The sequence below is a fragment of the Engystomops pustulosus genome, chromosome 10 (assembly GCF_040894005.1).
Source record: "Engystomops pustulosus chromosome 10, aEngPut4.maternal, whole genome shotgun sequence".
Taxonomy (NCBI): domain Eukaryota; kingdom Metazoa; phylum Chordata; class Amphibia; order Anura; family Leptodactylidae; genus Engystomops; species Engystomops pustulosus.
Window position 1 is genome coordinate 32,341,695 of NC_092420.1, and position 26,571 is coordinate 32,368,265.

Genomic DNA, 26,571 nt, shown 5'->3' on the forward strand with positions numbered 1-26,571 from the left:
ATAGTCACTTATTACACAAAGTCCAGTCCACATACCAGTCAATAGGTGTACAATCTGCTGGAGGTGCACATGCTTCTGCACATGACACTGACTACATATTCCAGCATGCATTGCAGCCTGCTCCTAGGTGCCCCAGCACAGTGACATCACCAGTGCCAGGGGCAGAGCTAAGGTAACTCCAGCACTGATTGGCTGAGGTTCCGTGGCTCGTCCAGGCACATGCAGTAACACTGACTACATATCCCAGCATGCACTGCAGGCTGTTATTCCTCTCCCCGCCCCAGCACAATGACATCACCAAGCCAGGGGCAGAGCTAAGGTAACCCCAGCACTGATTGGCTGAGGTTCGGCGGCTCATCCAGTCACATACAGTCAGCCTGCACGTGACACTGACTACATATCCCAGCATGCACTGCAGGCTGTCCCTCCTCTTCCCGCCCCAGCACAGTGACATCACCAGTGCCAGAGTGGGAGATAACATATTCCCAGCACTGATTGGCTGAGGTTCCGCTGCTCAGCCAATCACTGCTAAGGTTACCGTTTCAGACCTGATTTTCACTATACCAGATGGAGAGACAGACCTGTAGGCGTAGCAGCTGGAACCACCACCACTCTCCATGCTCCGCCAGGGCCGGACACAGTCAGAGGAGGCCTCACCTCAGCGCTGCCGCCATGTAATAGCCCAGTGCAAGGGGCTGAGGCCCACCGCAGGTTTCTCTTCTTGTCCAGTCCGACGCTGCACTTGACAACATACACGTGAGAAGCGGAGTGAAGGGGCAAGCCACATTTTATAAAACCAGGTTGTACTGCGTCATCTTTTGTTATTCCCCCAGTAAAACTTGTGAGGATGACATGGATGCATAAAAGTTAGAATGTGTTTTGGGTCATGGTACTCCTTCATTGAGGTAATCACACTGGCCTTTCACAACATGCCAAAAATAATGGCTTAAACATAAAACCACTGCTTGTGCAAAGCTTGGGTATAAATATTTATGCCTTGCAAATTTTTTTTAGAAAAAAAACCTAATAACTCCGCTCCCCTTCCAGCATATACTGTATGTTTTGCAATTGTTTAACCCTTTCCCTTGCACTTGACGTAATAGTACTGCATGGGCGCCAGTGACTTGCCGGCCCGTGCCATACTATTACATGCTGCTTCTGGCACCGGCATCCGATAAATGTCCGTAGAACCTATTGTAGGACACTCGAAAGAACCATTTAAGGGCATCCTCTATCAATGGTCACCAAAAGGTTAGAAACTTTTGAAGGAAAAAGCAGTCATCTCATGCAGCCATTGCAGGGATTACAGGAGTGGATCCCTTTCAACTAGGAGGTGATCAGTGCTCCCGGCTCCCTGGTAATTAAGAAACCTGCTGGGGAAAACACATTCCGAAGGGCATTGCTAGAAGTCCCAGTTGTTCCATGGAGGTTGAAAAATACTCCAGGTTTCAAGCAGACAGTTATATGACGTAAATGTCCTTCTGGAGAATTTGTTCATGTCCAGTGAAGATTAGAGGAATCTGCCTCCAGGTGACTATAGACAGGTAGAGAACCCATACAGGGCTGCGGCTGCTGGAAGTCTGTAGCGTTGAAGCAATGGCAGAGGCCTCAAGGCTGCAGATGGCTTCCAGAAGAAAAGCTGGGGGCAGGTCCCGGTCTCCAAATGCAGGCCCATTTAGCGTGAGCAGCTGCCTTGATAAAGAGCAGGGCCATGGACACTTAGTGGAGAATTAGTAGTGGTGCCCAATATGGGGAGGCTACATACAGGTCATAGCCCCCCCACACTAGAAACACAATGTGAGGAGCACTACATCCTGCCATTAATTTGACAGTAGAAAGTCATTAGGCAAGGAATGAAAGTGGTTAAACATGAGGGAATATGTTTCCAGGTCATCATGACATGATCATGAGGGGCAGCAATACTGTGTTCAAACAACTATGGCAAGATAAAAAGGCAATGGGTAAACAGTGCAAGCATTTTTCAGGTCAACATGACCGATCCACATAATCTTTCTGAACAAAAAATTTTATTCACCTGAAACATAAATTATTCAGTAACATATTAATCAAACTAAAAAAATCATCTTTATCAGATTTATAAGAATGTAGTTATATGTTGTACTCATTTAAGTCACAGATGTATACAATTAAATATTTTATATAGAATTTATTTTTCACCAGAATTATTGTTTAAGATAGGGTTAAGAAAAATTCGAATTGTATGAGATGTAAGGCCCCTTCCCCAATAGCGTTTTTCACGCTCTGTGCGTGCTTTTGACGCGCAGAACTTGCATTGCACTCTGTCCCATTGTTTCCAATGGGCCTTTCCTCATTTGCGTTGTTTTTCACGCGCGTGCTTGCGTTTGTTTCGACACGCGTCAAAATCGCGGCATGCTCTACTTTTGCAAGTGCAATGCGAGTGCAATGCGTTTTAAACGAATGGGTTGCTAGGTGACATGAATAATTCCCCTGCTCGAGATCGAGCATTTAATTAAAAAAACACAGTGAAGAATAGAATAAAACAGTGAACACAGGATCATTTAAGTGAAGAACACAGTGAAGAATAGATTACAGATGTTCGGCACATCTGCTTACTTGTCGGGAGATACGCGCGGAACGGTGCGAACAAAATAGTATGTGAAGAACACTATATATGTGTGTGAAGAACACATTGCAGATGTTTCCATACATCTGTACTGTGTTCTTCACTGTGTTTTTCACTTAAATGATCCTGTGTTCACTGTTTTTATTCTATTCTTCACTGTTCTTCACATCTGCTAACTTGTCGGGAGATAATATACGCGCGGAACAGTGAAGAATAGATTGTAGATGTTTGCATACATCTGCTAACTTGTCAGAAGACATTCTTTTTCAATTAAATAAAACATTTTATTCCTGAACCATGGTCCCTTTGAAGAATGCTCGAGTCTCCCATAATCCATAATTAGGAATTTTGTAATTGGTAATCAATAGAGGGAAACATTGTTTTTGTTTCTTTCCTTTATCTCCAGCATGGGCAGAGGGTTGTTGGGGGGTGGGGGGGCTTGGTTGAGAGAAAAGTAGAAGAAAAGTGCCATGAAAAAATTACATTATATACGTTTATATGATCATTTAAAGTGGTTTTCAGTATTGTTGTTCAACTTTATTTGGCTGAGCTGCAAGTAAGCGACAAGCACAACCATCTTGGACAAGCTTTTTAAAGCAACACCTACAGGGGGGTAAGGGAACTCTTCAGACTCCTTTAAATTTATTAAACATGAAAAACTGAACTATCACATGGTCACAAGTATTCAGACCCTTTGGTGCTGTCACACGGTGCATTCTTGGTCATTTCTTGGCGCGTTTTTAACCCCTTCACCCTCTGTGTCCGCTCAGCGTACGATATATCGATATATAGAGCTGAAGTGTGTCATTGTGTTATATATGCATCATCTCAGATCTGTCTCATCTCTCTTTTTCTATGTGTCAGATACTAGTGAATGTTCAGAAGCTTTATAAAAGTGTAAATAAACCTGCACCCTGATACTCTAAGCACATTGTCAGCACACAGGGATCATATTGTGTCTGCTTAGAGAGTCCCCCACCCACCCTCTGGAATTTTACACTGACCATCACTGAGTGATAGAAGCTAAAACAGCAATAAAACTGAGTAAAATTGTAAAGTAAGGGGCTAAAAATGAGCTTTGTTGTGCAAACATCACTAGGGGGTTGTAATTTATGAACTTTCTTGAATGAGCAAACCTCTTTAAATGGAAGAATTTTGGAATGACTATAATTCTTGCGCGACTTGGCCATCCAACCAAACTAAGCAATCATGGGATAACAGCTTGGTGACAGAGGTAAAGAAGAACCCCGAGATCACTGTGGCTGAGCTCCAGAAATGCAGTAGGAAGAAAGTTCCACAAAGTCAATGATCACTGCAGCCCTTCACCAGTCAGGGCTTTATGGCAGAGACTGCCAAAGGAAGCCTCTCATTGGTGCAAGACGTATGAAAGCCGCATGCAGTTTGCAAACAAAACACACGAAGGACTCCCAGACTATGAAAAATAAGATTCTATTGACAGAGGAGTCGAAGATTGAACTTCTTGGTGTTAATTCTAAGCGGTAAGAGTGGAGAAAAACAGGCGCTGTTTATCACCTGCCAAATACAATCCCAACAGTGACACCTGGTGGTGGCAGCATCAGGCTGTGGGGTGTTTTTCAGCTGCAGGGACAGGATGACTGGTTGCAACTGAAGGAAAGATGAATGCGGCCAAGTACAGAGATATCCTGATGAAAACCTCTTCCAGAGTGCTCTGGACCTCACACTGCCAAAGGTTCACCTTCCAACAAGACAATGACCCTAATCACACAGCTAAAATAGCAAACTACAGAACAATTCTGTGACCATTCCTGACTGGCCCAGCCAGAGTCCTGACCTAAACCCAATTGAGCATCTCTGGACTTGAGACTTGAAAATGGCTTCTACCAACATTCACCATCCAACCTGAGGAAACTGGAGAGGATCTGAAATCCCGGATCCCCACAGAAGATCCCCAAATCCAGGTGTGAAAAACTTGTTGCATCATTCCCAAGAAGACTCATAGTTGTACTAGCTGCAAAGCTGCTTCTACTCAATACTGAGAAAAGGATCTGAATACTTATGAGCATATGATATTTTATAATTTATGACATACTTTCCATACCCACTGTATAACACCCTTTGTGATAAATTTTCCCCCCTAACATTGGAGTGGGGTCTCCACTTTCGGTGCCCATGGACTGGGGATAGTAGTTTAGCTTGTCACTGTTCAGGTTACTATAAGGATGCAGAAAAAAACCAGTGAGCCCCTAGGCTAAACTATATAATAAAATGAATAGGGCCAGGCAGGAAATTCATGTGATGCCGCAATGGTTTGCAGGGCCCAGGAACACTGTTTGATACGTTCCATTTGAAAGATTTTAGGAGATCTGACTGTCGATATCTGTTTGCCTATATATAATATTGCAGTCATGGGCAAATAAAATCCCTAGTAGGGATGAAATGTAATTTTGCTGGTACTTGTAGTGGCACATGTGCAGTCCTTGCACCTGGTGGCTTACACTGTCCTGATAAGCTAGATGGAAAGTATGCAAATAGTTCCTATTTAAATATTCACATAGTAGTTCAATAATAATGCTGTTTTATAGATGTACATACTATAAGTTTCAGCTATAAATTTCTGGTTTGCCTTGTGTGCACTGTCCTCTTTTGAGGTCTTCTGCATCCCCACAAAAGTCAATCAATGGCTGGCTCAGTATGCCCACCAGCACTTCATACATGGAGCATTCTGGGATACTGGTGGGTAACCCCTGGTACACTAATTTGAATGTTCATATCTGAATTGTGCATAGTTATTTGTCTCTTACCCTAAGCACCAGTTTCTACAATGGACAGCGGGGGTATGGTCTTTGCTGTAGAGACCTGTGCTATGTCCTATGGATTTGGTAATATTGTACAGGCTAGGCATTGTCCTATACCAGAAGATACAAAAGGGCCCACTGCAAAAGCTGGAAGGTTTAAGCCCATTTACATATAGTAAGTAAGTAAACCAAGGTCCCCTAGATTGTCATGTGAAAATGAGCAGATATACAGAAATATTTGGACTGTGACACAATTTTCGCGAGTTGGGCTCTGCATGCCACCACATTGGATTTGAAATGAATTCAAGTGCAGATTGTAACGTTTAATTTGAAGGGTTGAACAAAAATATCTGATAGAAAATGTAGGAATTGTACACGTTTCTTTACAAACACTCCACATTTTAGGAGCTCAAAAGTAATTGGACAAATAAACATAACCCAAACAAAATATTTTTATTTTCAATATTTTGTTGCGAATCCTTTGGAGGCAATCACTGCCTTAACCCTTTCAGGACCTGGCCCTTTTTTGTTTTTTCATTTTCATTTTTTACTCCCCATGATCAAAAATCCATAACTTTTTTATTTTTCCATGTACAGAGCTGTGTGACGGCTTATTTTCTGCGTAACAAATTGCACTTCATAGAGATGGTATTGAATATTCCATGCCATGTACTAGGAAGCGGGAAAAAAATTCCAAATGCAGTGAAATTGGTAAAAAAACGCATTTGTGCCGCCTTCTTGTGGGCTTGGATCTTACGGATTTCACTGTGCGCCCCAAATGACACGTCTACTTTATTCTTTGGGTCGGTACGATTACGGGGATACCAAATTTGTATAGGTTTTATAATGTTTTCATACATTTAAAAAAATTAAAACCTCCTGTACAAAAATTTTTTTGGGGATTTTGCCATCTTCTGGCGCTAATAACTTTTTTATACTTTGGTGTACTGAGCTGTGGGTGGTGTCGTTTTTTGCGGATTTTGATGACGTTTACAATGTTATCAATTTTAGGACTGTACGACCTTGCGATCACTTTTTATAGAATTTTAAAAATTTTTTAAATGACAAAAAAAGTGCCATTTTCGAATTTGGGCGCGATTTTCCGTTACGGGATTAAACGCAGTGAAAAACCGTTATCATATTTTGATAGATCAGGCATTTTCGGACGCGGCGATACCTAATGTGTTTATGATTTTTACTGTTTATTTATATTTATATCAGTTCTAGGGAAAGGGGGGTGATTTGAGTTTTTAGGGTTTTTTATTATATATTTTTTTTTTTTAACTTTTTTTTATTTTTATTTTTAGTACTTTTCAGACTCCCTAGGGTACTTTAACCCTAGGGGGTCTGCACGATCCTATCATATACTGCCATACTACAGTATGGCAGTATATGGGGATTTTACTCCTCATACATTACAATGTGCTGATAGCACATTGTAATGCATGGGTTAACCAGAAGTAGCCTCGGGTCTTCGCGAGACCCGAGGTTACCATGGCGACGTCATCGGGGAGCGGCGATCCTCGAAAAGATCGAGGTGAAAACACCCGCGATCGGTGCTAGCACCGATCGCGGGTGTTACCGGTAAGCGACGTCATCGGGGGACGTCATCGGGGAGCGGCGATCCTCGAAAAGATCGAGGTGAAAACACCCGCGATCGGTGCTAGCACCGATCGCGGGTGTTACCGGTAAGCCTTTGCTGCAATATGCAGCAAAGACTTACCGGCTATGGAGAGGGCTCAGCGCGTGAGCCCTCTCCATGCACCCGCGGCCGACCCGTGACGTGCTATTACGTCACGGGTCGTGAAAGGGTTAAGTCTGGAACCCATGGACATCACCAAACACTGGGTTTCCTCCTCCTTAATGCTTTGTCAGGCCTTTACAGCCGCAGCCTTCAGGTCTTGCTTGTTTGTGGGTCTTTCCGTCTTAAGTCTGGATTTGAGCAAGTGAAATGCATGCTTAATTGGGTTACGATCTGGTGATTGACTTGGCCATTGCAGAATGTTCCACTTTTTTGCACTCATGAACTCCTGGGTAGCTTTGGCTGTATGCTTGGGGTCATTGTCCTTCTATACTATGAAGCGCCGTCCGATCAACTTTGCAGCATTTGGCTGAATCTGTGCTGAAAGTATATCCCGGTACACTTCAGAATTCATCTGGCTACTCTGGCTAATCTGCTGTTATGTCATCAATAAACACAAGTGACCCAGTGCCATTGATAGCCATGCATGCCCATGCCATCACGTTGCCTCCACCATGTTTTACAGAGGATGTGGTGTGCCTTGGATCATGTGCCGTTCCCTTTCTTCTCCAAACTTTTTTCTTCCCATCATTCTGGTACAGGTTGATCTTTGTCTCATCTGTCCATAGAATACTTTTCCAGAACTGAGCTGGCTTCTTGAGGTGTTTTTCGGCAAATTTAACTCTGGCCTGTCTATTTTTGGAATTGATGAATGGCTTGTGAACCCTTTGTATTTACTTTCATGGAGTCTTCTCTTTATGTTGACTTAGAGACAGATACACCTACTTCACTGAGAGTGCTCTGGACTTCACTGAGAGTGTTCTGGACTTCAGTTGATGTTGTGAACGGGTTCTTCTTCACCAAAGAAAGTATGCGGCGATCATCCACCACTGTTGTCATCCGTGGACGCCCAGGCCGTTTTGAGTTCCCAAGCTCACCAGTCAATTCCTTTTTTCTCAGAATGTATCCGACTGTTGATTTTGCTACTCCAAGCATGTCTGCTATCTCTCTGATGGATTTTGTCTTTTTTTTCAGATGTTCTGCTTCACCTCAATTGAGAGTTCCTTTGACCGCATGTTGTCTGGTCACAGCAACAGCTTCCAAATGCAAAACCACACACCTGGAATCAACCCCAGACCTTTTAACTACTTAAAGGACACCTGTCATCAGGTCTGTGTCACTAGTCCTGTCACCTCTACCTGTTGGAGCAGCTCCCAAGGATCCCATCCCAGCCTTTATCTAGTTATTTCATACATTAATCATTGTAAAATCATCTATTTTTTATCATGTAAATGAGGCTGGTCACATGGTCAGAGGCAGTGATGTCACCCCTGTTACCCCTCTCCTCCCCCTGCTCATGTCTGTGTGTAATGTATAGTAAAGCATGGCTAGTGTGTGTGCTGCATCTGCTGACATGCTGCATCCTCCTAATATACAGGTGAGAGACACAGACATCAGCTACACATGAATCTGACATGTTCTGCTATAACATGGAGCTGCTGTATCTCTCCTATACACACACACACACACACACACACACACATGCACACACAGGCTGCAGTGGGCGTGGCCACCAGCACCAGGAAGCACATCATTATACACCCTCACATCATTATACAGGCTGTCAGTCAAGCACTGGGGGTGTGGCTGTGCCTCCGACTCATGAATAGAGTGGACAGCTTGAATATGCTAATGCTTCATTGGACATTTCACAGGTCATTTGCATACAGCTTTAGGACCTCATTGCTTAGGTTTACAGGCATGTAGAGGGACATTGAAGGGATAGAGGCAATGCTCTCTAATGGCAGATTATGAAAATATATTTAGTTTAGGAGGGTTATTTTGCATGACGGGTTCTCTTTAATTGATTACAGGTTAACGAGGGAGACGCCTTCAGAGTTAATTGCAGCCCTTAGAGTCCATTGTCCAATTACTTTTGGTCCCTTGAAAAAGAGGAGGCTATGCATTACAGAGCTATGATTCCTAAGCCCTTTCTCAGATTTGGATGTGGAAACTCTCATATTGCAGCTGGGAGTGTGCACTTTCAGCACATATTATATATAATTGTATTTCTGAACATGTTTTTGTAAACAGCTAAAATAACAAAACTTGTGTCACTGTCCAAATATTTCTGTCCCTAACTGTAGGCAGCACTCCAAGGTTGTAGTCAAAAACGTGAGGGTGAAGCTTTATTCCATAGCAACGTTTCGGTGGTTTAATCCACCTTTATCAAGCATTAAACCACCGAAACGTTGCCATGGAATAAAGCTTCACCCTCACGTTTTGACTACAACCTTGGAGTGCTGCCTATTTTTTTGGACTTATTTACAAAAGACCGTTTGCCACGGAACTTACGGCTTTGCACCACCTTACCATTTAAACCAGTAGTGCTGCTCCGGATTTTTCTTTTTTCTTTCTGGCCCTAACTGTATCTATCCCTTCTGGAATAGTATATCTATTCCAGAAGGAACAGTTTCCTAGCGGTAGGATCTCTTCAGTATAGCGTAGGTTTGAGTGAGAGGCTTCTGACTAGGATTGGAAAGTAAGAGTTCTCCTTATGGAGACTGCCACCTAAGACCGCCTTGTAGGCGCATGGAGTCTTATAGCCATGGATGCTCCGGGGATTCTGCGACAATATGCAAATACATTTTCCAGGATGGAATAAGGAAAACCACGCCTCTTTTAGCTACATTGTAAGGCAGCTAACTTGACATCAAGCATGACCTTCAGAAAGCCTTATGACATGATATAGAAGTAGAGTCGAGAGACGGAGAGCGCTCCTATGGCATATTACCCTTGGTAAAATGAATATCGATGGTGTGGTCTTGCACTCACCTTGAGGGGTTGCGCACAAAGGGCACAACTCCTTTTGAAGCTTGTAACGAGACTTAATGCCGCTGTCCAATCCCACTGTTCGTTCTCCTGTGGACAGTGTACAATATTCGAAAGCATGACGCGTTTCACGCTTGGACTAAGCGCTTCCTCAGAATCTGTGATGGCAAACCTTTTAGAGACTGAGTGCCCAAACTACAACCAAAATCCACTTATTTACCATGACATGCCAACATGACATTTCTAGCAGTAACTTATTGCTACCTGTTTTTCAGCATCATTCAATGTATTAGCTATCCTAAGGCCACCAATAGAGTTGAAAGAAGGTGGGCAAATAAAAGAGTTGAAAGAAGGTGGGCAAATAAATACAAACTATCATTGTAGCTTCTCTCCAGGAAGAATGATGGACAATGCAGTTCTGTTCACACCTTCTCACTTTTCCCGCAGTTCAAACAGCCAATGAAATTTCACTTTAAAATAGCTCTGAGAGCAGCATCTTTTAAGTTGCTTGGGACTGCAGGAAGATTTGGTGGATTTGGTCCTATTTGGTGAAATTGGGACAATGGCCTGAGTGCCCACAGAAAGGGCTCGTTGAGTGCCACCTCTGGCAGCCTCCCCATAGGTTCGCCACCACTGGCTTAGTCCAAGCGCGAAACGCGTCATTTGGTTTTTAATCTTTTATTGTTATATTACTTTTATTGCCATTTATTGCTTAAACAAAAAAAGTGTTTTTAACAAAAAATATTCTGAGCAAGACAGCGCCTTTTTCACGTCCCAGAATTGGAGGAGAGGTCTAACGCACCCAGACTGGCTGCTTTTGAATATTATGACAGGATGTGGGATTAAAACCAAACCAGTATCTCTATTTCAGAAGGAACAGACTCCCAACTGTAGACAGCGCTGTTTCGACCTGGGTCTCTTCAGTACAACGCAGGGAACTGGTTTACTTAAGGCCATGCTTCATGTTAAGGGAGCTGCCTTTATAAGGTAGCTAAAAGAGGCGTGATTTTCCTCATCCCATCCTGGAAAACGTATTTGCATATTTCCCCAGAATCCTCTAATGGAGCGTCAAAGGCCAAGTCTCCACACGCCTACAAGGCGGCCTTAATTGGCAGTCTCCCTAAAGAGAACTGTTACCTCCCGATTAGACAAGAGTCACTTCATATACCCCAGTCTTTGGATTTATGGTCCCTCAGAACAGGCTGTTGATTATGTTAAATTTTCGGTGAGCGCTGGGAATAAGCCCCTCTGCGGCCGCTGTCAGCGCGCCACATCGCATAGAGCCGGCAGAGATTGCGCACAACATGGGCTGCTGGCGATTCTTACAAGTCCCTGCCTGGCAGAGGTGTGTCGGCCGGCCCTCTCATGAATACGGCCGACTGCCGGGGGACCTGTACGACAATCCGACCTCTTATTTGATAAGAGGTCGGATTGCTTAAAACTAAGTATGCACACACATTTTAATAAAAATTCAATAAAAATATAAAGGGGCTGGGGACAGGATTAGGGGGAACTATTTTGGTGGGGGTATTTCTCGGGGGTGACAGGCCCTCTTTAACCCCTTCACGCTCCGCGGCGGATATATCCGCCACGGAGCGCAGTGACTTAGCGCTCAGTGGCGGATATATCCGCCACGGCGCTTATGCCGGCTCGGCTCTGGATCAGAGCCGAACCGGCATCGGGAAACACGGGGTGCCGGCTGTAACTAATAGCCGGCACCCCAGTGTAACACCCGCGATCGGAGTTGTCTCCGATCGCGGGTGCTTAACCCTTTAGATGCCGCGGTCAGCGCGACCGCGGCATCTAACAAGTATCTGGGGTGTCTTTCCCCCACGATCGGCCCCCCCGAACCGTTTTCGGGGGGCGCCGATCGTTGCTATAGTAACTCTGGGGTCCGATCTGGACCCCAGAGTTACTAGCAAGAATTGCCAGTAAGATGGCGTCTGTGACGTCATCTTACTGGCAAAGTGCCAGCCTATGCAAGTGCATAGGCTGACACTGATAATACTCTGCAATACATGAGTATTGCAGAATATTATCATGAACAAGCAATCAGAGGATTGCTTGTTCATATCCCATGGTATAAAAGTAAAAAAGTAAAAAAAAAAGTTATTCAATAAAAAAATAAAGTCATAAATCACTAAAAATGCCCCAAACCCCCAAAACATATAAAGAGACATATAACTCAAAAAAAAAGTCTAAATCATAACACAAACCCCACATATATAGTATCACCGCGTCCGTAACAACCCGTAGAATAAAAGTAAATCATTATTGAACCCCCACGATAAACGCCGTAAAAAAAAACTGTTATAAACCCTCCAAAAATTATGATTTTTACCTTTTCAATCCCACAAAAAATGCTATAAAATGCGACCAAAAAACCCTATGTACTCAGACATGATACTGGTGCAAAGTACAACATGTCCCGCAAAAAAACAAGCCATCAACCAGCTCCGTAGCCAAAAACGTAACAAAGTTATGCCACTTGGAAGATGGCAATACAAAAATTATAGATTTTTCCCCACATTAGGGTTTTGTTTGACAAATTTAGTAAAACGTAAGAAAATATATTCATGTCTGGTATCCCCGTAATCGTATCAACCCATAGAATAAAGCTAACATGATTATTAGTCTATACGGTGAACACCAAAAAAAAAAAAGTCAAAAATCCAGTACAGAATTGATGCTTTTCTACTCCTGCCCTCAAAAAAAGTTCCTAAATTTTCAACAATAGGTGATACCAACCCCAAAATGGTAACAATGGAAAAAGCATCTCATCCCGCAAAAAAAATGCCGTCACATGGCCCCAATAACGAAAAAGCGAAAATTTTATAGCCTTCAAAAGGGGCCAATGAGGAAACTAAAATCCTGGCAGCTGCAGCGCCCTCCTTCCCTTCTGCGCCTTGCTGTGCGCCCATAAAACAAGTCACAGCCACATGTGGGGGGTCTTTGCACTCAGGAGAAATTGCAGAACAAATTGTATGGTGGGTTTTCTCTTTTTATATTTTGGAAATGTGTAAATTTTAGTGCTAAATGAACGTATAAGGGAACAGTATGACCATTCTAAATTTCACCTCCATTTTGATTCAATTACTATGAAGATCTCAAGGGGTTAACAATCTTCGTAAAAGCTGTTTCTGATAGCTTGAGGGGTGCAGATTTGAAAATGGGTAGATTATATAGGGGGTTTTGATGCTAAATATGTAAAATTTCATTCAAAACTGTATTTATCCCCAAAATAGTCAATTCTGAAAATCCGGAAAAGCGATATTCTATTTGTAAGCCGCGTGACATCAAAATAAATTATCCAGACATTTCAGAAATTATGTAAATGTAAAGTAGACAAATGGGAAATGTTATTCAGCAACTTATTTAGGTGGTAAATCTATCTGCCTGAAAACGCAATGATTTAGAATTTCGAAAATGGCAAATTTTTCAAAAAATTTATCATATTTTCTTTTTTTTGTAAATAAACGCAAAACTTATCTGCCAAAATTTACCACTAAAATGAAGTACAACATGTGGGGAAAAAACAATCTCAGAATCGTTTTGATAAGTAACAGTGTTCAAAAGTTATAACCATATAAAGCGAAGCAAGTCAGAATCCAAAAAATCGGGCTGAGCCTTAAGCTGTAAAATGGCTGCGTCCTTAAGGGGTTAACCCAAGTTAAAAAAAAGAAACCTAGCTGTGCCTGTGCTATACTGTACATTCATATATGCAAAAACCAATTTTTACTGTAAAAAAATCCAAGGAAGTTTATTAATGACAAGTAGAGTAAACCATTTTAGAACCAGAGGTAACATAAAAAACAGCATACTTGAAGTTCCAACAGAGTATAAAATCCTTCCAAGAAACATGGCTTCACGTTTCTGCCACTGAACAAGAGGAATTAAGGACTGGTAGCTGGCAGGCTTCTCTGTGGTATCCTAATCTCCTGATCTATTATTTATGGCTTGTGGATAGTCTGTGATGCATGTCTACGTCAAATGGACAAAAAGTAGGTGAAGGGGGTGTGACAAATCAGATGGAGAGATGGAAATTCATACGTGAGTACATGCTGATAAAAAAGAATGAACTCTAAACAAAATATATTGCACAAATATATATATATATATATCTACCTATATAAGAGTTTATACAAGATACTCAGGTGAATGCAGCTATGATGAATAGAGAAACCCAGCCCATCAACCAAGATATTTCTGATATCCTTTTAAATACATAACTTGGAAAATCAATAGCTAACCTACGCAATACTTAACTGGTACACGATTCCAGGACCCCACCGCGTCACATCTATTACACATTCAATGCATCTCATTAGTACATCGCTTCTAGATCTGTGATCACACACGCTTCTCCATTACAGGCTGGTACTCTATAGATGTATGGATGACAGCTTGACTGTATACCTACCGTTTAAGAATTAAAAAGATAATTCTAGATGTGTTGAAACATATGCGAAAAAAATTCTCCCAGGGGAGACAGTAAGACAGCTTGTTAAGAGGAGAGGATAGCAATGAGTCATACATGACAGAATGTGTGATACCGAGAATAACAAGGGGCAGCGGAAAGAGAAGATGAAAGAACATGTTCTTGTAACACTTGGAGGGAAAAGAAAATGAGGAATGCGGGTGACCATAAAATATATTTGGGAAACCAGAGCTGCGGTGCCAGTTGGACGGTAAAACCCTGTGCATACATTATTACTGGTTACAAAAGCCTCTGAGGGTTGGGGGTTCAGAAAAGGTGTTTGACGGTTGTTCCTATTTCTCATTTGGTGTAAGTGATTGCTGAAAAGCTCCGAAGCCTCTAATTAGGAACGTATTGCAAAAGCCAACCTATTCCCCTTCTTGTATAGCTGTAGGTGCCTGCAAATCTATTGCAAACCCTTCTGATTCCCAATGGGTCAAGAGGTGACTCCCAGACACCCCAAAAGATAAATAGAGAGCCTGGCTGAAGACTCTTTCCTGAGCTAGGCCTTGTAGCAGCACATCCTGAGTAGAAGGTAAGAAGTGGAAGGGGGGGCAACCTGAACAAGGTCCCTCATGAACACTTCCAGACACAAATAGCCAAGCTGCCCCCAAAAAACATATATAGAAGGTTCTTGACTTCATGAGTGATCTCAAAACCAAAGCCTTCTCCTATCACCACATGCCACGAGGAGCCAAACTTCTTGTCCATTGTCTCTTTTATCATCTTCGCTGCACTCTGAAAAATAGAGAGATTGTAAAGCTTATTAAGGATGTATTCAGACTTTTGTGTTAAAACTGTATGAAAAAGCTCCATCATACAGCATACAGCTTATTTTTAAAGGGAAGCTGTCATCAGAAATTGACCTAATAATCCACCACCAGTATGTTATGAAGCAGCTGAACAGCTTCCAGTTCAGATTTCTCGTATGAGTGTGATGACATGATTCAGAAAATCAACTTTGAGATGTAAATTGGTTGTTTAAAGTCAAGGAGGAGGAGATTTTAACACTGAAATCAAGCTCTCTCTTCCTCAGAAAGCCTCCTCAGTGACCTTGACATCAGTGTTAAACTCTCCGCCTGATTGACTTTATACAACCAATTTTCATCTCACTTCACAGTTGATTTTCTGGATGATGCCATCACACTAGACCAGTGGTGGCGAACCTGTGGCACCCAGAGCCCTCTATATGGGCACCATTGCCAACACCCTAGGGTAGAGTTTGCCAAACAGGACTCAAGACCTCTTGCAGTCCCAGGTAGCCCAGGACCCTAGAAGGAAGCTACAATGATAATCCAAACTTCTTCTCCTTGTTTCTTGTGTATTGATGTCCTCAGGTGCCTATACAATTTAAACCTGTGACAGCGCAGGGAGTAATAAGTTACTGCTAAAATTGTCGCATTGGCGAAAAATACGCAGGTTTTGGTTGTAGTTCGGACACTTGGTGTCTTAAAGGTTTGCCATCACTGCCCTAGACCATAAAAGAAACAAAAACTAGACGGTGTTACACTAACTGACAAAATACTAATAGTGGTTTATTAGGCCAATTTCTGATTACAGGTTTCCTTTATGCTTTTTTTCATCATAGTTCTCAAATACATGTAATGTTTTAAAGTAGTCCGATAAACTTTTAGAGTAAGGAAATGTGTCACTAAATTTTTAACAATAACATATTTAAATCTGTAGATTTCTTTTCTTCCTTATTTAAGCAGTTTGTGTAAATCAGCTTTCTGTTCCCTTCTCCACTAACAGCTGAAAGATAAAGGAACCTGATAATTTTTTGAGTCCCTGGATAGTCTAATCACTGCAAAGAGATGAATGATGAAGGTAAATTATGGAGTTACTATTTAACCTGCTTTCCTCATCTCTGTGATGAAAGTTTAGATTTACTGCTCACAGGATAAAAAAAGGAATGAAAAAAACTGCTATCCTTAATGAAGTATATTATAAACATTACTAGTATCACCTGCACTACTCATTTTGCCAAAAAAATATAGCAATTCTAAATCTCCACCATTTTTAAAACTGAAAACCACTACAGTTGACAACCAAGGCAAAGCAACCTCATACAGTCTTGCACTTTAGTAATCAAAAATGATTTATCTTACCGACAACAAGGAGGGAACTTGAAAATGATCACAAATTAAGAAAGAAAAAAAAAAAAAGGATGCAGAAAATGTAAACATGACAAACAATAAATGAATTAACCCCTTGAAGATAAAAACTAGAACTCCTGTTTCAGTAATTAATAATAGGATGCTTTCACATTAACCTTTTAATGTCAAAAAAGAAATGGATTTTAAAAAAATTATTTTATAATGTACCGTTCATATTTCTATTCATGTACTTGCAGAATATTCCACGCTTTCTTCTGGCTATACAAATAACTGTGGGGCTAAAGGTAGGTCAGGCCTTTTATCCTGCATGTGAGCACCAACATTACCTCATTATTACTGGCAAACTTTTCACAGGCTGTAACACAAAGCTCCATGGTTTCTACTCGCATCTCTTCTGGCATGTCTGTGTGCTGGAGGGAGAGAACAAAGGCTGTTACTTCAAGGCCAGAAAATGCTGCTATAACCACTTCAGCACATTACAAGTCAATATATGCAGAATACGGCCAAAATTATATAGCTTTCCTTATAAATATAGGGTGTGGTATATTCAGAATCCCTTTAAGAGATCAGTGGATTTACAATTGGTACCTTCAAATAAAGTGCATGGTCCAGGCTTTATGAACAGTCCAACGGGTCATTATTGATGGAACAAGAATAAAGCCAAAATAGAAAAGACATGGATTAAAAAAAAAAGGACTTTCCTCCATGAATCATTAGCTTGGAAATCATGTTTGCAGCAATAATTTAGCAATCAGCCAAACCCAAGCCTAAAATTATTATGAATAATGCAAAGAATTGACTGGTGCACCCATTTGGCTTTTATGGCTTACGTTGTGCACTTCTGTTAAATGGAAATACATAATGTAATGACATTTACGTATGTTGTGGCCTTCTAAGTTTTTGCCAATGGCTAAACATGCAAAAGACGTTTTCTAATTTTCTAAAAACATCTGTAATATTGTAAAGGAATTTTCGTATTTACAAAGCAACTATAGCTACCACTGGCCCATATCATTGTGAAAGAAAATTGGTGACTACAGTTGGTGCTTACTATGATCAAATCAATGTATTCACAGAAAGTCTGACTATAAGACAATGCGGCTTATTTACTAAGGGTCCGCGGACGCACTTTCGTCAGATATTCCGACGTCTTCTGGGGTTTGCGCTGCTAGGACAGGTATTTAACCGGGGATTTTGGCGCTCACGATCGTATTTTGCCGCAGCTGCATCAGCTTGCATGCGACAGAAATCGGGGTTTGGGGGCTTGCCGTCGGACGATCCAACTGATTTGGACGATTTAACTCTAAAATTGGGTCGCAAGACAATGCACTTACATAAATCGGGAAGAAGGTGAATCGTGGCACAGTGCATTCCGGACGGACAATGCACTTTCGGGGATTGCAACAGGACGGGTAACTAAATGTGCCCCAATGGGTGTTGTGGCATAGCCGTGTGAGTGATATTTACTAACGCCCATTGTGGTCTATAAGACAAACTAATACATTCAGAAAAACCGAAACCCAATGTCTGTGAGTAGGTCTAGACCAGTTTTTGCACACATGGATACCCATGATTCTAGCAGCATTACACACATATGGGGTCTCCAATGTACAGCAGCTTACATCACCCCCACTTTTCCAAACACACATGCTTGGACACACGTGTGTATACAAATTTCCGCCACACCTATATACTCGTGGCATGTGCTTACTTTCTTACTGAGGAATCCTTCTTTTGAGCAAGTATGGACTTTTAATGTTTTATTACCCTCTACCTAAAACCTGGCAAGTTTGTTCAGCCTATTGACAGCTTTACCCCTTCAGACCATATTCTGAACACTTTCAAGCCACAAGAGGATTTCTAAAGCCCGCCCTGGTAACAATTTATTTTTTTATATAATTCTCACTCTCCCTCTCTATAGCTTTGATTTCTCTGTATATAACAATAATGTAACATAAACAGATCTCCTATTTCACTTCCTACAATATTATGTTCTTTTATAAATGTACTTCAAGACTTCAGTATTAATTGTAACTAGGTTCCATATAAATTTCAGTTTCTATTGTTGTATAGCTTAGCTCTAATTATACACTTCTGTATTTTCTATATGTATGATACATATAGAAGGAATAATACAAGTATTTCAAAATACCAAAATATAAAAAAAAATATTTTGGCATTTTGAAATGCTTGCATTATTCCTTCTATATGTATCATACACACTTTTTAAATATGCCGTGTATATTCTTGGACCTGATGAAGGGGATGGTCCATCCCCGAAACACATTGTCCAGTTCTATTCATAAAATAAAAAGAAAAACTTCTATTACTTTTATTATTGGACTCGCATCAAATGATTTGCATATAGGTGTACATACTGATCTTTTTTAACAATAAATGATCAGGACATTGCTTTTAATCAGAGTTTTAAATGAATTATTTTTTTGGATGGGTTAATTTACATGGCATGACAGGTTCTCTTTAAAGGAACACTCCTCAGTCCCTGCCCTCTGCTTATAGTGGAAGCTAGAGCTCTGACTTTACAAAAGAGTGTAGGGGTTAGTAAGTTTTTAGAGAATCTGGCATCAGATTGCGGAGTGGATAAAATTTGGATTTCTTAGTCTTTAGTTATTTCCACATCAACTAAATACTACTGACACAATTTAAGGGATCAAAAAAAAAAAAATTACACCCTGAATGGCCATAAATATTGAAAATGTTGAAAAACTGAAATTCAAACTTAAGATATAAATTGGAAAACTTTCCATTATACTAAAGTATATTTCATAATGCTTCCAATATTGGATATTCATGTGTAGACGAGTGTCAGAGAACAGAGCACCTCACCTGCTAGAATAAAGAGAAATGAAAGAATCAAAACAGCCAAAATATCAATATGATATAATACAAACGTACTACATCTATCAGTTACCACATCAGGAGAGGCGCACTTTAATATGATACATGGCGCTTACTTATTACTCTGTTTAAAACCTGTAAGGCTGAAACAGAGGTCTTATTACCCGTATTAATGGGAAGCTGTGCATCCGCTTGTAGTCAGCTTCATCTTTCTTGCCCTCTCCAGGATCGGCCATGACTCTTCCTCTTCAAGTATCAGCAATTAGTGTTGTGCAAAACAGAGCATATAGTTGTAGATTGAGGAGATGCAGGCGGGAGGTCACGTTCAAATCCCTAAAAATAAAGCACAGGAGATAGAATGTTAAACAAGTTATACAGGCGTCATTGTTCATCAGTTCTCTCCGTTTCCCTTCTCCTAGTATAAGAGATGCCTTGATCTTTCTATCAACCATTGCGATGGGTCCTGGACTAGCAGAACATATTCAGAGAAAGGACAAACTGTATCAAATGTGGGACGTGTTTTATGCGTGAACTTTAGTGCCACCAATGTGAGGATAAATTTATTTTTACTTCCAAACAATAGCAGCCTAAACATTAAAGAACACGGCTCTTCTTTGTATCACCAGGGCAACCAGCCGATAGGATTGTGATCAAAGGGAGAAATCCACAAAGAAACAAACCCTTTAAATATGTCAAGGCAGCTGCTAGGAAGGGGACAGTGTACACATTCAAAAGGATATCATAATATTCCATACATCTTAGAAAACGCTCAAAAGAATGAGAGTGAAAGCATTACTAACGGGGTGACACCGAAGAAAGTTATCAACTGCTGGGACCCCACAAATCCCAGGAATAGGGGTGTATGAACAATGCTATAACACACATCTGCAATGCTGTTTTATTCTTTCTATTCCGATGCCCACTGATCAGTACAATATATTAGTTCCTATCCTGTGGATGGGTAGAACTTGCTTTGATGGCATAACCTGTTGTAGTGTTGCTTTCTGTTATGGCAATAAACTAAAGCACATGTCTGCTGAACACCGAGAAATTCTGTCATGGGGTTTTGTTCAATTTGAGGTACCAGCGAATCCAGTTTATTTAGCACATACTAAATTCTAAAAAAAAAAACCATTTCAATAACTGTGTGAGAGCTTATTTTTTGCAGGACAATGTATCGTTTGTGGATTGTTTGAAGAAGAAATAAAAACATTTTTTTTAAAAACGGCTTCAATACGTGCAATTTGTTTCCCAGGAGGGTTTTTTTTAAAATTCGCCACATTTTGCGCGCTGTAGTATTGTGTGTTGGGCCTATTTAAGGGTGCTTTCGGAGGGCTGTGTGCTCGTGCGGGCCAGATCCCAGGCGAGCGCTGGTCTGGAGGGCGATGGGTGAGCGATCTTCACCCCTCCTCCCTCCATAGGCAAAGGTTGGGTAGAGCCGCAAATCTGTTAAAATATAGGACATATTCCATATTTTGCAGCACACCGTGACTGGGAACCATAGATTTCTATTGTTGTTGTGATCTGGCCACAATTGGTACTGCCAGATCAATAGTAGCCGTCTGAATGAGCCCTAAGATTACATTCACACATGGCACTTGCAAACGTCTGGCCTAGTTCCAATGGCATATACTGTTCTATATTCGCATATTGACTTCCATGGAAACGCATGCGATCGGTAACCAGCACCAGGTGCCTTGCATTTAAACAATGCAAGACACTAGGTGCTGGTTACCGATCGCATGCGTTTCCATGGAAGTCAATATGCGATCGGAAGGAGGCCAGCTGCAGCACAAACGCAACGTGTGACCAGCCCCTAAGGCTGCATATTACTATATTCTCAATTACAAAATGATGAGGCAATTGTGATCTACAGGCTGGCGGATATTTGGCCAGACACTGTTGCTGTAGTGTAACGTGTCCTAACATGCTTAAACGGCTTAAAGAGTCTTAATGTGTGGCATTTAAATGGTTTACAACTGTGATGTATGATGCAACAAAAACATGGTGAACCCGCTTCATACATCCTTAACAAAGCAGTGATGTTCTATTCTATCACATGTGGGTAATTTGTTACACTGTCCATTAACAGAACTCACAGACATACCCCAACCGTCCCGGTTTCAGCGTGACAGTCCCGTTTTTTTGGGCTCTGTCACGGGCGACTGGGAGAATGTCCCGGGCTCCGCCCACTTTCCCCGGTTTGTCCCGCCTCCTCCTGGTTCCTTACATTCCAGCTGGAGAGCAGCCTAGGCATGGGGACCAGGAGGAGGTGGGACCAGCCCCTGCTCCCTCCTCACATGATGTCTGCACTAGTCATGTGAGGAGGTAGCTCTGCCCCCGGCTGGCCCCTCCCCCTCCAAGAGTCAGTCAAAGCCAGACAGAATGACTGGAATCAGGAGAGGTAAGAACCTGAGGGGACAGGAGGCCACAGGAAGAGGAGCCAGAAGGAGGCTGCTGGAGGACAGGATGATAGAGGAAGAGGCTCCTGGAGGTCAAGAGGAGGCTGGGGTAGAGGAGGATGCTGGAGGCTGCCGGAGGAGGCTGGTGGACAGGAGGATGCTGGAGGACGGGAGGAGGAGGACAGGAGGCTGCCGGAGGACAGGAGGATCCCGAAGGCTGCCGGGGGACAGGAGGAGGAGGCTGGGGGACAGGAGGAGGCTGGAGGATTCTGGAGAAGGAAGGGGGACAGGAGGATTCTGGAGGAGGAAGGGGGACAGGAAGATTCTGGAGGAGGAAGGGGGACAGGAAGAGGAGGCTGGGGGACAGGAGGATCATGGAGGAGGCTGGGGGACAGAAGGATGCTAAAGGCTACTGGAGGACAGGAGGATGCTAAAGGCTACTGGAGGAGGAGGCTGTGGGACAGGAGGCTACAGAAGAAAGATGGAGGAAAATTGAGGAGAGGAGACTACAGAAGAAAGATGGAGGACAGGAGGAAGATTGAGGACAGGAGGCTACAGAAGAAAGATGGAGGACAGGAGGCTACAGAAGAAAGATGGAGGACAGGAGGCTACAGAAGAAAGATGGAGGACAGGAGGAGGCTGGAGGACGAGCTACATTATGAGTTGGATAGAGAACAGGGACCACACCATGTGAGGAGGGGTGGGGGTAGGAGTACAGATAGAATTATTTGTAAGTTTGGGGAGATAAATAAAAGTGGAAAACCAAATGTAAAGGAAGGATAAAATTAAAGAGGGGTTTTATATGTTGCAGATTTGCATTAGGGGGTATTACCATCGTACCATGTGGGGACCATCAAGGTCGATATTATACTATGATTGTGGGTGGGACAATGGGCGTGGTTTAGAAAAAGGAGTGGCTTTCATCCCTCTTTCTCTTGTCCAAAAGTTGGGAGGAATGGTTTAAAGGAAATCTTCCATCAAAAACCAAGCATAATAAACTGGTACTTTTCATTTATTTGTTATCCATGGCCTCCTTCCTTCTAAAATCGACTTTTCGTGCTAATGTGTCAGAAGAGCTCTGGGGATGTTACCTCTGTGCTCTGGCTAGGACAGACTCCATGCTCTATAATGTTGAATAGAGCTCTGCCCTGGAGGCCCCAGACACAACTTTGCTAGGGGCCTCTGAATATGCTTCTGCGGCTCAACTTTATTCCACTGACTAAGGCTATCCGTACACTGACACCCTTTTTGTATGTGTGCTATCCATTTTTTAACAGATTGGACATTGAAACATCACTTCCGATGCCCCTATGCACATGAGCATGCTCTATCTTTTCCTACGTTTAGCAAAGCTCATCCCTCTTTCTCTCCAGCCGAACTCGTGCTATGCCCAGATGTAGCACACGTTCATGTGAAAGTAGCTGAGTTGCAATAACAGGCAAATCTGCTATATATGATATGTTGTCTGGTATAACATGAACACACCACAGCACTGCAGCGCCTTCCATCAGCTGTTAAACCCCGGAGCTGAGGCGCCGTTAATCCTAAACATAGGTCATCAATCTTCTAGAAATCACCTTTCTGTCCTATTAGATCACATGTCAAGGATACAATAGGAGAAGAATGACTTCTAGAATGGGGGCTCTGGACCACCTCCATTTCCGCTCAGTATCAAAGATCCTGTAAACAGTCTTCATGTGTTGTGTCAACAGTGAGCTCAGGTCTGCACAATAGTCACCGGGCCCATTGTTGTGGTCACTTTGATGTTTCCAGAGACCTCCAAGAACAATCCTAATGAGGAAGAGGGGGAGACTTAAAGGGTCCCAGCAGACATAGATGATTTCTATCCAGTAGCATATAATTATAAGGTGATTTTGTATATTACGCCACCTATAGGCAGCAGGTTATCATTAATATTAGATCACAATTAGATTAGAGAATTCTCAGTTATGTCATTCCGTATTTTGTCAAATTTCGCCATCACTAACCCCAGTTACAGCCTCATAGAAGGATCCTGCTACTGTAACCCCTGGTGATCTCCCCTGTAGTTTTACATGGTTAGCCATTTTAACTCATTACTGACCGCAGTTCTTTCTATTTTTTTTTTTTTTATCTCCTCCCCAATAACTTTATATATCCCCCCATCGATATAGCTGTATGGGACTACATACTACAAATGAATTGAATATTTTAATGGAACTATTTTAAGATACATATAACTTATTGGATAAGTTGTCGAGTGTGCAATGTATATCCCACTGAAAAAGCGATGAAACACATGTTATGTCCCATCGACTGGTCTGTATTTTACTACAGGATTTTGTTGTGAGTAAACGTCCATATTATATATATATATATATATATATATATATATATATATATATAATAGTTTGATTTTATCTATAACGATAATTGGGTTATGAAATGCTCCCTCTAATTCAACTATCGTCCATTTACCTTCAAAGCTCATTCACAGCTCATCTGAATATGACTTTGGAGGTGTTTTTTAAGGGCAAGATTTTATATATAAGAGGGTAAGAAGGGCTAGTAGTTTAGTGGCATACAAGCTGATGACAGGTTCCTTTTTACTACAGTCTGTAGGTTAGTATTACATAAAGTTACCAATAGTTTGGTTTTTTTAAAGACATTTTTCAGGGCTTCCAGTGTAGGTCATCACTAGGAGGCCTGATTAGTCATACAGTACAGTGAAGTGTATTATTCTTGTGACCATTGCTAAGCAACAACGCTAGACTCCACTGAACCCATGCATGCAACCACAGGACACAATGGGGCTTGCATGGGGCCCAGTATTTAACTGGGGATTATGTTGCAAGCAATGGGATTGTGGTGCGGCTGAACTGGCTTTAATGCTCAGAAGTGTGTGTGTGTGGCGGCTTAGCCGTAGTGTCGGAAGATCAAGCACTTATGCGGACCACAAAGAAGAAGGTGAACCCCATCGGACCTGAGTGGGGAAGTGACACATGCAGGATATCGGGTGCATGATCTTAGTGAATTGCGGCATAGTGCATGATCGTCGGACAATGAACTTTCGGGGAACTCTGTGGACAGGGTAAGTAACTGTGCCCCAATGGGGCTTATAAACTAAGGGCCGCGGATTGCAGTTTCGTAAAACTGTTCATGTTTTTGGGGGATTTGCGCAGCTTTGACAGGTATTTTAACAGGGGTATGCGCTGGGATAGTGTTGCACGCAATCGGATTGTAGTGCAGCTGCGCTGGCTGGGGGGGGGGGGTGGTCGTCACACCATCCAACGGATTCGGACTGAGCGTGGGATTTAACTTTCAAATTGTGTCACAAGCCCAAGCACTTACATGCACCAGGAAGAAGAAGGTGAACTTCGGCGGATCTGAGCGGGGAAGCAACACATGCAGGATATCGGACATACGATCTTAGTGAATCGTGGTACAGTGCATTATCGTCGGGCAATGCACTTTTGCGAACTCCGCAGGACTGGGTAAGTAACTGTGCCCCAATGTGTAGTGTCCAATGTACACCCACAGGCGTTCCATGCCATACACTGAGGTCATATTGCAGTATGCTATTAAAGGGGATTTCCAACCAACTACACTTTTTAATAGGATAGAGGGAAAAGCGTCTCACACATTACGAGAATGTGACCCCAGAGGTGTGGGTTAAGGGAAATATCCGAGTACAGTCCTGTAGGTGGTAATGTATGGACACTACTGTTTTATATGTGCATTAAATCCAAGAACACCCATTCAGTGTGTGTGTGTGTGTGAGGGGGGGGGGGGGGGGGGGGTTGTTCACAACAATATGACTGTTACCACCTATCCTGTACATAAGTAACAAAGTACTTATTAATGCATGAGTGCTCCCTAGTGTCAGGGTGCGCACCCCAAATGGAATTCCAGGAAGGGTGATCATATGTTTAAATGTAACACATCTGTCTGATCCTTGCATCAAGCAGCGTCACTGGGAGTCCCCCACAAACCTCAGATGATCAGACTTGCATGTCAATCAGTTCTTATATTTATGCAAATGGGCTTCTTATAGTCCAGGGGAGGGGTTGTGCCAGCTGGTGCACCTGTTCTCTTCTTCCTACTAGATGCCAGTAATTATGTTAATAGAACAGGAGCACAAGAAGAGAATAGGTGCAGAGCCCCGCCCCTAGTGCACTGGGAGACTCATGTGCAGAAAGATTAAATGAGAGACTGTAGGAAACCCTATAGCACACATTACACTGTGACTTGGAGGTGACAGACTCCCTATAAGTGTTGTCTGTGTGGAAAGCCCCTTTAAGAAGTGAGTGTAGCTGGTATGGCGCCTCTCAAGGCGGGTGGAGGGAGTAGCTATGAGTGGCCCAGGACTTTCTGGAGTTGTGACTGCTGCCTATGGCTCCAGTAAAGGGACCACTAAGAGGAGCGGACACTCCATGTGCGGAACCCCGGCTAAACAAAGGCAAGTGCCGCCCGAGCCCTGACATACGGCTCATGTCGTGGACTTTTGTTCTCTCCAGCTCTATTCTTCTCTTCAGCACAACGTGCACGGTGTGGACTCCGCTACACAATGACTTACCGCAGCCCGGGGGAGTCCGCATCGGCCTCTCACTCCGCACAGCGTCCCTCCGCTCGCCGTTGCTATGCCGCGGCCCAGGCCTCCCCTGGCAACGGCAAGAAAACCCGGAAGCGGAGCCACCGAGCTGTAGACCACGCCCTCTACCTCACACGCTGCCTGTGATTGGTCGCCTGAGGAGGACCTTCCTGATGACGTGTGTTGGGGGC

General features: G+C 42.6%; 1 protein-coding gene and 1 long non-coding RNA gene across 4 annotated transcripts; one reads left to right on the forward strand and one right to left on the reverse strand.

Moving 5' to 3' along the window:
- The first annotated feature begins 431 nt into the window (after window positions 1-431).
- Window positions 432-20,571, forward strand: LOC140104038 (uncharacterized). The gene is made up of 5 exons (XR_011850232.1): window positions 432-800; window positions 8,159-8,293; window positions 16,185-16,259; window positions 16,786-16,833; window positions 19,828-20,571. It is a non-coding gene; the product is annotated as an uncharacterized lncRNA (long non-coding RNA).
- DNAL4 (dynein axonemal light chain 4) lies at window positions 13,688-26,571 on the reverse strand. 3 transcript variants are annotated; one of them, XR_011850231.1, is made up of 6 exons: window positions 26,366-26,571; window positions 19,573-19,741; window positions 16,876-16,959; window positions 15,072-15,170; window positions 14,222-14,371; window positions 13,688-13,936 (listed from the first exon to the last, which is right to left on the reverse strand). XR_011850231.1 is itself a non-coding variant. In XM_072127376.1 (5 exons), exons 2-5 carry the CDS (start codon window positions 19,642-19,644, stop codon window positions 14,306-14,308), a joined length of 321 nt encoding a protein of 106 aa, XP_071983477.1. In that variant the 5' UTR covers window positions 19,645-19,741; window positions 26,366-26,571; the 3' UTR covers window positions 13,688-14,305. The 3 variants fall into 3 exon arrangements, 2 of the variants coding, with proteins under 2 accessions (XP_071983477.1, XP_071983476.1); XM_072127376.1 differs by having other exon boundaries at window positions 13,688-14,371; XM_072127375.1 differs by having other exon boundaries at window positions 13,688-15,170; window positions 26,366-26,569.